The 13,997-nt window shown below is 42.1% G+C and overlaps 3 protein-coding genes across 6 annotated transcripts in view; 2 read left to right on the forward strand and 1 right to left on the reverse strand.

Annotated features, from left to right (window-relative positions):
• The window catches only part of hyi (hydroxypyruvate isomerase), a 62,450-nt gene that overhangs the window by 41,259 nt on the left and 7,194 nt on the right, over positions 1-13,997 (forward strand). Inside the window, exon 2 of one of the 4 annotated variants that reach the window (XM_049013574.1) lies at positions 12,939-13,008. In XM_049013574.1, the coding sequence (XP_048869531.1) occupies positions 12,939-13,008 (70 nt within the window). Of the gene's footprint in view, positions 1-11,791; positions 12,040-12,451; positions 13,009-13,997 lie in introns of those variants that run through there. The other 3 variants (XM_049013583.1, XM_049013569.1, XM_049013568.1) reach the window with 3 other exon arrangements.
• Positions 205-5,168, reverse strand: LOC125741976 (60S ribosomal protein L5-like). The gene is made up of 8 exons (XM_049013567.1): positions 5,044-5,168; positions 4,534-4,603; positions 4,308-4,423; positions 3,835-3,969; positions 3,354-3,556; positions 1,210-1,387; positions 893-981; positions 205-361 (listed from the first exon to the last, which is right to left on the reverse strand). The coding sequence occupies exons 1-8, from the start codon at positions 5,044-5,046 to the stop codon at positions 259-261; spliced, it is 897 nt and encodes a 298-aa protein (XP_048869524.1). The 5' UTR covers positions 5,047-5,168; the 3' UTR covers positions 205-258.
• med8 (mediator complex subunit 8) lies at positions 6,681-11,712 on the forward strand. The gene is made up of 7 exons (XM_049013594.1): positions 6,681-7,014; positions 7,118-7,239; positions 7,541-7,685; positions 7,981-8,121; positions 10,440-10,527; positions 10,625-10,864; positions 11,425-11,712. The coding sequence occupies exons 1-7, from the start codon at positions 7,009-7,011 to the stop codon at positions 11,493-11,495; spliced, it is 813 nt and encodes a 270-aa protein (XP_048869551.1). The 5' UTR covers positions 6,681-7,008; the 3' UTR covers positions 11,496-11,712.

Here is a 13,997-nt window from a genome sequence, read left to right on the forward strand (position 1 = left end):
CAACATACGCATGTTTTGTCCACTTAGCTTTAAGAACTAATTTCCAAATCGTTAACTTGTTTCCATGTATGTAGCTATACCTGAATCTTCCAGAAACTACATTCACCCATTTAGCCATCATTTTCTTAGGTCAGGACGCACAACTTGCATATATTTCTTGAAGACTTGGTTTCCACGAATAATAAACTCACATTACCGCATGTATTTATTTAAAATTTATTAAAACACTGTAGCCTGGCCATGGACAGAGTTCCCACGCTAACTCTCGGAAGCCTCCTGTTCCCTGGCCCTGAGGAAACTGGCCTTCTTCTGGGCAACACGATCTTTCCTCTGAGCCAGAGAGAGCTTGGCTCGATTCCACCTGCAACAAAAACACAGCAGATTAATGTATTGCCACTACATAATTTACCTTTTAATTGCCAGAGGATATTGGTCCTGTGGGTACTGGGTAACTATTTGGTGGGGGAAAAAGCATAATCATATTTTCCACCCATCCAAAATGTTTTGATAGAGAACATTACCCCTCATCTTGTAACAGATTCATTTGGAGCAGTTAACTGAGCACAACATATTACAAAATGTATATTCAGCTCAGGTAATAATGGTTGTAATGTCACTGAGTTTTTGATTTTTCTAATGCAGCACTGGATACACTAGAGATTGTGCTAAATGATTTTATGTTTTTATTACTCCATGGGTTTAAATTACACAGAAAAATTCAGAAAACATGTAAACCATTATTTCTAAAATTTTGAAGGACTAACCAAAATTTTGACATACTAAAAGATCTTTGTCTTATTACATACATGCAAACACAAACTTCCAATTACTAGCTTGAAACACGGACATCTGTAGAGGTTGCGGCATGAACATATTTGTGAAAAACACACACCTCTTCTTTTTAACTTCCTTTCTAGGTTTCTTTTCATGGATGGGATTTTCACGGATAGCAGCGTGGGCCTTTTTGTACATTTCCTCCACCTCAAAGAAAAACATCAAGGTTTAACTGTAACCAGGCTTCAAAATCATACATGACATTCACATGCTTATAAACTGGATTAACAAATATCAACAAACGTGAAATGTGCAAAAACAGCAGTAACAGATGAATGACAGGTAATTTGATCAGTATTAACTACAATTTACAGGCCCAGGCTGAGCACAGAGCTTAGCAGTTTTGCACATTTAATTCTTCCAATGTGTCCTTACAGAATCAGCGGTGACACCATTCTTGATGAAGCGGGAAAACTGCTTCTTGTAGGCGTCTTCGTCCTCCTCCATAAGATACCTCATGTACTCCGACACATTTACACCCAAAATATGCTTGCGGTGAACTTCTGCGTTGAATTCCTTACTTTCAGAGTCATAACCAGGAAAGCGCTTGGTGCTGCAGAAGTAAGGGGACACCAGAACAGCGTGTGAGACTGAAGTATTTCATTGAACAGGCTTCCACACTCAGTAATACCTTGACTGGAAAATGGAAGGGTCAATTTCATCCGCGTCATTAAGTTCATTTAGCATATTAAGCAAACAGTGCCACATCCATCACTTATCTCGGTCAGGGTTGCATACGACACTAGAGCCCATCCCAGGCGGCACAAAGTCAAATACAATGACAAAAGAACGAAGAAACATTAAGGAAATTAACAAGTATCAGCCCAATTCAGAAATGTTGGATAAAAGTAACCTGTTCCATGCTCTGAATAAATAATTAAATTCTCAAATCTAAAAGGTGTTAATTTTCTGTAAAAGCACATTAATTGCCAGCCAGGTGAATCTCAGCAGTAAATCAATGTGCGACTATAGTCTTTAATCCTAACTGCCGTTACCTAACGAAAACTATTAAAGCAAAGAAATTGCTACAAATAACTTAGACAAAAACAACAAAAGTGCTTCAGGCTGAGGACCACAATGTGTGGTCAGTGATTAAATATCAAAATGATGTACTGATGTAATGCACCTACAGTCAAGCCATACTTCACAGTTTTATTTAAACTAACTGAATGAGATGGTATGCAAGTCCAGGTTGAATAATTGGTAAACAGTAAATAATTCGGGTATCACACATAACCCAACTGAGTATCAAGGGGTAAGCTACATAAAGCTAAATTAATAAAACAATAGCTGAATATATTTTTAAATTTCTTTGCCTCCGCAGCCATTTGTTAAAAAACCTATGATGCATTTTTTCAAGTGCATTAACCCAATTACACAATCACGACACGTTTGGATCCGCATCAGGCAGTTCCTCACCTTCACAGCAGTGCATTTAGAAATAGCTTGTAATGCATTAACCCTTACAAATATTAGCCACCTACACATATAAATACTAATGGCGATAAACTGCAAAGATTAATAACATTTCACTTTGGACTTAAGACCCCAGGATCCACTGCAGAAGCCTCCACTGATATAAATGGACTGCATTTATATAGCGCTTTTCTACTCCTACGAGTACTCAAAGCGCTTTACATTTCATGCCTCACATACACCCATTCATACACCGGTGGCGAAGGCTGCCATGCAAGGTGCCAACCTGCTCACCGGGAGCAATTTGGGGTTCAGTGTCTTGCTCAAGGACACTTTGATGGGGTCAGGAGGAACCAAGGCTCGAACCTGCAACCCTCCAGTTGCCGAACGATAGCACTACCTCCTGCGCCACCATCTTCCCCCAACTCTGGGGAAAATATATTAAACTCCAGATATAACACTCTGGAGCACACTAAGCCAATGTATCTGTACTCCGGAGTGTGTGATTCCAAAACACCTGTACTCATAGTTGTAGGAATGTCAAAGCATCATCGTGTCATTTATTCGTTAATTTTTAAAATGACCTAAAATCACTGTGTAATTTTATAAAAATCAGTGCTGCACGCACTTCAATACAGCACAGCATGGAACCAAGCCCAGGATGTGGCAGCAGAAAAGCCCAGCCAAAGTCTCAGCCAAGACATGGTGATGGAAACACAAAAATGCTCACAGACTAATAGTTTTCATTCTCTATACTCCTTAATCAAATGCACCGATTAAATCATATAGAACCAAGTACACCAACTGTGGATTCTATAATCCAATAATTTGTACATCAACTGATAAGCAACCAACCAATCAGGCTCAGTATTAGTTTCCAAATCACAATTACAAATTACCATTACAGCTTGATACAACATGAAAATCTACAAGCTAGTTAAAGCAGAAGTTCAGAGGTCTCCTGGAACAAAAATCAGCACACCCTGAAAAACCCCTGCAAAACTATACAAAAGATTATGACACTTACTTTGACATCTAGAAGCTGGATCATTAAAACAAGCATTTCTGAGTAGCAATGAATCACACACTAATCCTGTTGTTACCTGTGAGGTATGGACAATCCGCCATCCACTGCTCCCTTTAAGGCCCCAAATACTTTGTTTCCGGTCGTAGTTCTGGCAAGTCCTGCATCCAGGTAACAACTGAAGGCACCCGGCTGTCCATCGATGCTCTCCACATTGAATTCATCCCCAGTCACCTCTACCTGACCTTCATAGACTTTGTCCAGGCCAAACTTGTTCAAAAGCTACAGAGGGCAGCAGGCATAGACATCGCAGGCCAGTGAATAAATTCTCATAATTAATTACATTATACCGGTGAATGTATGCATCTTTCAGTGGTGCGGCACCTTCATAACAACCAGGTAATATTGAATTTAATTTAATTATCGTTGGCTTCATGTGCTGCAGATTGGGATTATCGTGCAATACGCTGCGCGCGCATCTTCTCCGCAGCCGAGTCGAAGGTGAACAAACCCCGAATAACCTGCTTACGATAAGAGCGCAGAACAGAGTTCAGTCTTACCCTACGAGCCAAGAGCAGACCAGTGCAATAAGCTGCAGCGTAGTTTGTGAGGCCCACCGAGACGCCGTACTTCGGCAGCTCGTGGGAATAGGCCGCGCAGACGATCACATCCCCTTCGATCCTAGCGTAGGCGATCTGAAATACAGCCGACAAAGAACTATATAAAAAAAAAGTCCAAATAAATAAATAAAAAATATCCGTGTTTGTCTAAGCTCAGCCAGCACTCTGTCCCAGCTACAGCGAATATCAGAATCAGAATCGCGTTTATTGGCCAAGTATGTGAGTGAACACATACAAGGAATTTGATTCCGGTCGATGGTGTACAAGTATAAAAGCAACAAAAAACTACAAACAAAAATCAGTACACCCTGAAATGGTAACTGGCATTTCAGAGTGAAGTGTGTACTGTGTATTGCATTCTTTAAAGAAACAAAGCCATGAAGAGTGAAAACAGTAAACAATTCGTAACTCACTTGGCAAACTATGTTCCTGTTGGAGAACCTGACAATCATCCTGTACTTGGGTGTGTTGTACTTGTTCTTGTCCTGGATTACAAGGCGCTTACGTGCAAAGTAGTCTGTCTTCCCCTCTTAAAAATAATATCAATGCAGAACAACATCGTTATGCTGACCAGAAAGACAGGCGAAAGCAATGCTTACGATAACTTTGGAAAATATTCAATTCACAAGCAAAATATACCTCGCCTCCTCCTGAATTTCACCTGGAACCTCTTGAAGTAGGATTTATTCTTCACGACTTTAACGAAGCCCTGGTGGGGGTGAAAATACTGTCATTCAGTGCTTTCCATTATATCACAATGTCAGCATTACACTAAATGTTGGTGTGGGCCCGACGATAAACATGAATGCTTGAAAGATGTTTGTTCCTGTTATTTAAAATAATCTGCTGGTTTGCCTGGTGCAGCAGCATTTGCATAAACAATTAATTCAAGTCAGATACCGGCAGGTAAATCACACGACTACAACCATATAACTGAGGGTTTACTGGGCACTGTTTATAAGAAATTTTGGAAGGAAGTCGTGCGAGCTGCTTATCAGCCCACGCTGATACAGAAGTGGGCCCAATACATCAGTGACAATCTTTCATAATCGAACGAATTGAAGATTATTACAGACGAGGTGACATCATTGAACGCTGAGCCAATATCTTGTTTGTTAATATCGGTTCGTATTTTGGCGATTTACTAACCATTTTGCAGCCTTCTGATCCCCTTATTCCGGAGAATTGAACGATGAACCTAAATCCTACACCCCGCCGACAATTAGAAAGGAAATGCCAGACTGCGCATGTCACGTCATTGCGTCACATTTCCTTAACGCTGGTGTACAAGACTGTGCAAGTAGTTCAATTTAAGAGCAAGCAATTTGTTTTTAACCATTTGTGTTTTTGATTGCTACCACTTTCTTCTGCATTATAATTTTCTCGAACCTTACATCTTATTTACACAAAATATTGTAGCGCTTGACAAGTCCAAACGTCACGGCGGCAACAGAATTTTATTATAATCCTTAAAAGAACTAAACAAAACAATAAGCATCATTCCAACACACTTACCAGGGAAACAGCTGCGGTCTGATGCCAGACAGTATGGCACACGTGGTGGGTAATTTACACAGGGGTGCTGTAAGAGGGGAGAGGGGGAAGCTAGGACGATTCCAAGAGCCCCGGAGTGACAGGGGCCCTAACATTTTCTGAAAATAACTGGATTTGTCTGGACTGGGGGGCCCAATATGAAATACTTTCATGGGGTCCAAAATCTTTAGCAATGCACCTGAGTTTCCATGATGTATTGACACGAGAGCATCAGACAGGATTCACAGAGAACACAGGCAAAGGCTTGCATGACAATCAGAAAAACCAGAAGTATGCCTTTTTTTCAAGAACACACAATAAGGGGGGTATTTTTTCGAGCATGCAAGGAAATGCTAATAGGCTCCGCTATGCGGAACCATTTCATAGGTGCTACAATATATATCTAACCTATACATTTTATGGACAGGTTCTGGGTTGGTGTTGCATGTTAGACTCTAGATTTCACTGCCAAAAATACAGAAAATACTTTGATGGATGAGATTGTGTAAAGAGGAATGGTCTCAGATGCCCTGCTCTGTATTCTCCAACCTTATAAAATGTTATAGGTGAAGATTCAGTGCTCTAATACTGGCAAAGGGAGGTTGTATTAAATGTACAGGTGCCAATAATTGTGGCACATGTGTTTTTATTGAAAATAATTATTACTTGACGAAGGATTTGTTTTTCTTTGAATAAATTTATTTCAAAGAAAGGTGGGATTTTTCTAATTTTTTCAGTGTCAGACGAAGCTACTGAAATGCAGATTTTACACATCTTTACAAGAGGTGCCAATAATTGTGGAGAGTGCTGTATATGTATATCTGTATATGGTGGTCAGTGCCATCATGTATGCTGTTGTCTGCTGGGGCAGCAGCCTGAGAGTCTTCAATTCTGATATTAGTCGATAGGGACACCGGGCTGCTTATTGAATATATTGTAAAATTAATATAACTTATAAACATCAAAATTTATAAATACTACATTTTATATATTACAAATTTTACAGTCAAAAGGGACCGGCATCCCATGAAGGATCCTGCTCTGTGCTTCCTGGGATAGAGTACAGAGACTCATCACAACGCTTAGACCAAATCTAAAGATGGACATATAAATTATTTGTGAAAGGGACCATTTTTGGCATCACTGTAAATTCTGGGCCACACTTCGCAGGTAATTACTTCGGAACGGAACGCACCCTATATTTCCGCGCAGCGTCATATTGTTGTGTACTGCACGTGTCAGCGTGAACCTGCGTCGTCATTTCCTGCGCAAATGCGGAAGTTGGTTTTATATTTCCATACATTGTAATGTCGTGAAACCAGTTGGAATATCGTTGAAAGTTTGTGCATGTCGTAACGGTTGTTGGATACTAACCCTTTTCATAATTTTCCCTTTTTGTTTGTGATATAAAGGGGAGCCCTTTCATAATCATCGGAAAGGAGAGCTGTTGTTTGCTTGATGTCGTTTCCGGGGATATTCTCTATGCGTATGGCGGTTCGTAGTCTTTGAATGTATGAAGAATACTACAAAATATAAGTCGAAGTGATCGTATAAAATCGTCGCATCGTTAAATTACATACAATGCAGGTGGGTGAACATTGCCGAGTGTGTTAAATGCTTGTATTCGTAATTATTCTTTGTTTTCTGATATGTGGCGACTAACCGCGTTACTTTTCCCTCTTTTTGGCAGCAACGCGAAGAAAAACAGCTGGAGGCATCCATAGACTCTCTCATATCTCGGGTGGCGCAGCTGAAGAATTCTTTGCATAATTTTATATTCAAACTGGAGAATGAATATGACAGATTAACTTGGTACAATAGCTATACATTTGTAAACCAACTTCTGGGAATATCGTTCCGATTTTCGGTCGGTGTAACTGCCTAGATACATTGCTGAAAATATAAAAACTGGGTGTGGTGTGGTTTGGATGGATGGATAGCTGAATTAATGAATGATTGAAGGAGTGGATGGAGGGATGGCATAGCATCTATCTTGAAAAGAGCAGACATTAATGGAAACCCCTATTGAGTGGTTTTCCTTTAATTTTTTTCTTTGTCCCCGATGCTCCAGTTTTGTTCACCTGTTTTTATTATTATATATCTGTTTTTGTAGGCCTTCTGTGCTGGACAACTTTGCTCTCCTTTCTGGCCAGCTGAACACCATAAACAAATTACTGAAGAATGAAAAGACTCCGTCATTACGCAACCAAGTCATAATTCCCCTGCTGCTCTCTCAAGACAGAGATGAAGAACTTGCTGTAAGTTTAAGTCAAAAAATATAATTTACTTATTTTTTTGGTTTACATTAAAAATTTGCCTTAAGCAACATCCATGGTATGGAATATGTATACCAAGAAGTTTAGATGCACTGTAGTATAATTAATAATAGGCATATTTTAGCAATACCAGCCTTTAGAGGTTTTAGTTTACAGGGAAATTAATTTTCTTGGATTGTGTGCATTTCCAAAATTGTGGACAATTTAAACTATGCCGTATGTCACTCCTTTGTTCACTTGTCACCCCCCCCCCACACACACACACTTTATTCTGCAGAAACTAACTGAGTTACGAGTGCCAGTGTTCAGTCATGAAATTGTGCCAGATCACCTGCGCACCAAGCCTGACCCAGAAGTGGAAGAACAGGAGAAGCAGCTGAGCGCTGAAGCTGCTCGCATTGGGCTCGATGTTGCACAGGTAAGAGTTTCACGCCCAGCTTTTCAAACTAAGTTAGCTGAATATTTATCTGTGGTTTTGCATGTGTTCAGCCCGTTGAATGCTACAACGATCAGCCATAGCGTCCAAACCACTGAATGGTGATGTGAATAACATTCATTATCTTACAATGGCACACATCTTCACCATGTTGCTTTCCATCAAGCGCATAGATACATACGCAGATGAGAGGAAGCTTGGGGATCACCGCACCGCATCAGCCGATGTGCAGTGCCCCTGGAATTGGAGGTTAAGAGCCTTGCTCAAGGGTCCATCAGAAGCTTTAGTCTGCCGGCCAGGTTTTCATATGACGGTGCTCGGCCTCCAGTACGACACATTGTCAGTTGTGTACCCCAGGGTCATTGGGTGTTTCAGCCTTTTATCACAATACACCCTCGCTCGAGGCCGGACCACCACAGGCTGATCAGACCTGGGTGTGTACTGCACCGGAGGCTCCACAAGTAGCCCAGCTTGTCTCTTTGCGCTTCAACCACAGCCAATGGCTGCTTCTTATGGCAGTATCTGCAAGCTCCTTGATGGTCTTCTGCTGAGCCTGCCCTCTAACACCACCTCCTTCAGTAGCATTGTGGTGGAACTAGCTACAAAGCCCCTGCAACCCACCTCCACTGGCCGCACAAATACTTTCCAACCCTGGTCCTCTGCTTTAGCTGCCAGGTTTGCATATCGCATCTTTTTCCTTTCGAATGCCTCATCGATTGCTTCCTCCCATGGGACTGTCAGCTCTACAATGAAGACACATTGACAGTATTTGGACCAAAGGACCAGGTCTGGTTGCAGGTTGGTTGCTGCGTTTTCAGGCGGGAAAGTGTGCCTCTGATTTAAGACCACCTGCATTTCCCGATCCCAGGCTGCATTCAGCGGACCTGAGTCTGGAGATGTTCTTTTGGCCTGCTGCTTCTCCCCCTCCCAGATGAAAGATGTTTGTAGCCAAACGGTAGTTCTGATTTCCACAGGCATGGCTACCCTCTTGGTCTCTAGTGCAGCCGCCAAGCACCTCAGCACTTGGTTGTAGCGTCAGGTGTATCTGCCTTGGGTAACATCCCACCAGGATGTTTTAGAGTTGCTGGGACAGCACACTGGGCACAGGCCGGATTCTCTCCAAACCAAAGGTGTAAGTTTGTTGGAGAAGCCACGACATCATATGTGGCTCTGATGGTAAAGCTCAACATATTGGACTCCATGTTCCACAGCTCGCTCCAGGTTATCTGTCTCCTCTCCACGCCATCCCACTTCATCCAGCGGCCTTGCTTGGCTTGGGACACGGCCCTTGCACACTTGACTACTTCCTCCTGGTGTTGCACCTCCTCTATCACCAGGCACCATCGTTCTACTGGTGTAGACTTCTGCCATGTGGGTGTTGTTGTTCCCAGTCCTAGGCCCTTTGTGCCAATTTGGACTTAGCCCACTATGCCCAGATGTCTCAGGGTGGTCTTCGCTTGTGCCATGGCTACTCCTGGCCTCCACTTCCTCCCTGTTGCCAGGGTGGGGGCAGCACCTCTGACCAAAGGATCCCAGGATTCTGTGAGGGTCATTTCAAGCCTTGCTTTGGAGCATTTGTACTCTTCCACCAGACTTGAGAGAGAGAGCTCCATCGCCATACAGGCCTATGCTACTGAGGCATCTGGGTAGTCCAAGCTAGTTCCGCACCTGGGCATTCACCAGCCTCTCTAGCCGCTTGACATGGGATAGGGTGACCTCATAGATGGAAACTGGCCACATGAGGCACGGCAACAATCCAAACTGAAAGCACCAGAGCTTCAGCTTCCCTGGAAGAGCAGTGTTATTTGCTTAAGGCCACTGATGGTGTCCTTCTTGAGTTGCTCCACCTGTTCGGAGTCTTTAAGCTCTGCATTGTACCATCTTCCAAGGCTTTTGATGGGCTTTTTCTGAATCATTGGTATCGGCACTTCATTAATATGGAACCTCTCGCTGGTGAGCTGGCCCTTGACGATGGAGATACTGCAGGATTTTTAGGATTTGATCTCCGTTTGTGCCCACTTGATGTTGCCTGCTGGACAAATTCCAGGGTGTCTGGTGCATGCCTTAGTTGATGTTATAGTCGTCATGTCATCCATAAACGCCCTAATCGGGGGAAGACGCAGTCCGCTCTTCAGGTGTTCACCTCCAACCACCCATCGAGAAGCTCGGATGATTAACTTAATTGTGTAGTGATTGTGTTACTACCTATAGAAAGTAACAAGGATCATTTTCAAAGGTTTTTTCATTTCCTGTTTCCTTTTCAGTCAACCGTACTGTTTATCCCAATATTCTAATTACAGAAACACATCCAGGCTTTGAATAAAATCTGCTCAAACCTGTTGGAAAAGTTGAACAATCCTCGAGAAGACAGGGAGACGGAAAGTGCAGGTAAACTGCCATTTCTCTTTAAATTGTACTTTAGTGAAGCTCGACCGTGATAGAACTGTGGTTTACATCATGCTTGCTCTCACCTTCCTGCCCTCAGCTGCACGACAGAATAAGCCGTTCTTCAACCCAGCGGACACGACCGCACTGGTAGCAGCAGTAGGATTTGGGAAGGGACTTGCCAAGTGCAGGCCTCCAGGACCAGTAACACCAGGACAACCGGGTCAAGGGCCCATAATGGCGGGGGGACCCTCCCTCCAGCAGGTGGCTGTAAGTGGCTCCTCAAACCAGCAGGCAGCTATTGGGGGACCAGTACCACCTCAGCAGCCTGGCCAGCCAGGTAAGCCTTCTTCTCAGAACCAGATAAGGAAGCTGATATGTATGGATTTAGGTAGTTAAATCCTTATGAAAGGATTAGCCAATGATCTCATGATCTGGCATCAGAGGTCTAGAAAACCAGTGAGCACATATGTGACACTGAGCACATATGTGACAGATGAACCTTGACCACAAACCTTACTTCAGTTGTCTGCTGTAGACATGAAGATAGTCTTTCTTTCAATGTTGGTTTATTTCCAAGTTTCTCCGCAGCTTAGAACATCTAAAGCGCCTGAACTTTGCTGCTGATCTGGCAGAAATGAAAAATAGAGTCCCCAGAGTTAGAAATTTTATAGCCATGTAGAAATTGTAGAGTTTTTTTTTTTTGTTTGTTTTCAGGTTTAGAAATGTATAATTTTCACCATTCACCAATATATCAGAGTAACTTAACAGAACTTAGTGCTACTTCTTTGCTTACACTGGGATAACTAAAGCTTCATTTAAAGTGATACTAGATTTAGCTACTTTGGTCTCTTGTGCAGATTCTCCATTATTAAGATACAATTTTAATTCTTACTACAGGGAAAATGCCAAGCAACATAAAGACAAATATAAAGTCTGCCTCAGCTTCAATGCACCCCTACAATCGATGAGCAGCTTTTGATCATTATTGGAAGACGGAAGACACTAATAGCTTCTTGACCCTAGAGTGGCAGCAACCCTGACTCCTGGCCGCAGAACCTACTGTTATCCATCTGGCTGTACAGAAAGTGTTTCGACACATCAGTTTTTATGCATATGTTTGACAACTTGTGGTCTGTATGAAGTATTTTTCGCATAAACTTTCAGTAATAAAGATGTTCTTGTTTCTCTGTTTTGCTTTATTAATATCATAGTAGGGTTGCACGGTAACCTGATACTAAAAATTGATACTTTGATTATGCGAATGGCTATTTGATCTGGCTAAAAGGAGTCTATCTCTTTAAGAGCAACACTGACAGTTGTGATGTGTATGACGTGGGGGAAACAACCCGGAACAACGGCAAAGAGTGAGATGCCTTTTTTCACCTGGATCAGAGAAGAGATGGCAGCAGCTGAATTTATTGACAAAGTGAGGAGTGCAAAGTGAGATATGGAAATGTTTTGCCTGTAAGGTGGACAGAAGAGGAGATTCTCTTAACGCAGTAGCAATGCTGTGTAAGCGCTTTTATAGAGTGTGTTTCTTAAAGGAAGGCAACACATCGAACCTAGGCAGATATGTGTTTTGACAAACATCCTGACCTTTTCAAAGAATTCAAAGACCAAGAGGTGATGGTTGACTAGTCCACTCCCTTATGTCCAGGAAAGAACTCTGAGTGATCGAAAAGTCTCTCCGCAGCTGTAATATGCAGTGATGTGTCGGTTCATTTCACGAGCGACCCAAACTCACTAATTATATTGAACCCCATAGTCAAACTGCTAAATTTAAAAGACAAAATGATGCTCAACCTGCTTTTTGACAAATACGCTTAAATGTTATTTTAATTGACCCACCCACATGTCATTGGCTGCCGATGATTGGTCCCACCCGATCTACACTGCACCTGACCCCTATGGCCCTTCCTGCAGCTTGTGGGGGCACAGGAGGGTGGACCCATGTTACCTTTTTGGGCTATGCCTAGACAACCTCTTCTATGTGTACAGATGCGACCATCAGGTGCTTGCCCATGAGCTTCACCCCCTAGGCCTGGTCCCCGGAGCAGCTTTATGCAGCTTATAACATTGGAGGACCGTATTATAGTGACTTTTATATTGAAATTTTAACGCCGGAAACTGTTTCCGCGTGCTGACATCATGTTCAGGGACGTATTGTGTAAATAAAACGGAATGGCAAATGCTCCTGAGAAGTTGAGTGCTTCTGTTAGTTCACCTGTTTGTGACTAAATTACTTCAGCTTATGCGAGATAACTGTGAGATCTAAATATAAAATGTCGTCCTTAAAGTTTTGCGCTAATTTGTCATGGATGTTCACTGAATTGCAAGGATTCCCGCAGCGCATGTATGCAGCAGCGGCGGCTGGGTTTCTGGCTGTGGAGGCAGCTTGGCTTTACGTTGCAGATATAAATGAGCTAAAAGAAGCCAAGCGGCGAACTGGACTCCGGGTCGTACTCATTAACACTCCTCCTGGTAAGGCAACCAGTGAGTAACTTGCAGACATGTTTGTTTGGGGGAAATGATAGCTTTTATCTTAAAATAGAAGTTTATAAACTGACCGTGTGGCGGATTAACGGTTTAAGTAATTACCTTACTGGCTCATCTTTTCTGGTTCGTTTATTCGCAACCCAAGTATTCAGGTACAACAGGTCATGCAAATATTTTACATCAATGCGCTTATTATGCGCAAAATATGTTTGTCCGGCGTGACTGGAAAGCTGGATTGTAAAACCAATTCATCATACGCACCATCTGTATGTTAAAAAATAAACAAATTGTAAATCATATATATATATATATATATATATATATATATATATATATATATATATATATATATATATATATATATATATATATATATATATATATATATGGATAGAAATATGGAAATAGGAATTTAGGATTGGTTTTGTTCAAGTCTATTAATCTGGAGAGATACACAGACCGAGCAGTTACTAGTGCTTGTCTGTATTTAGAGAGGCTCTATTTCCAGGCAGATTTGAAAACTTCTAGTTCAGTTGAGTGCCATTTGCGCTCTAGCTTGCGTGATGTCTGTTTGATTTTACGTGTATGATCAGAGTACCAGGGGGCAGGTTTGTTATTTCTATGCTTTATCTTCTAAAGTGGAGCTACACCATCTAGAGTCCTGCGGAGGGATTTTTCCATGTTTGAAGTTGCCTATTCAAGTTCATTTGTGACCCGTCGCCACGAAATTAGTCTTACGTCGCACTGGTAGAACTGCACCCATAAGACTCATTTCGTGGTGATGGGTCACATTTACACACGATGCTTCAGATGTAAGGCTGAAGGACTGTGGAAGTTGTTTCATAAATGTTGTTGTAGTTAGTACGGTAATGGAACGTCTGATTCTGTACTTTGGCGCTGTGGTCAACAGGAGGCTGTACTGGATTTCAAATGTTAACAAGTAATGATCTGAGAGCAGAGGATTCTGAGGCATA

Source organism: Brienomyrus brachyistius, chromosome 1 (genome assembly GCF_023856365.1).
Source record: "Brienomyrus brachyistius isolate T26 chromosome 1, BBRACH_0.4, whole genome shotgun sequence".
NCBI lineage: Eukaryota > Metazoa > Chordata > Actinopteri > Osteoglossiformes > Mormyridae > Brienomyrus > Brienomyrus brachyistius.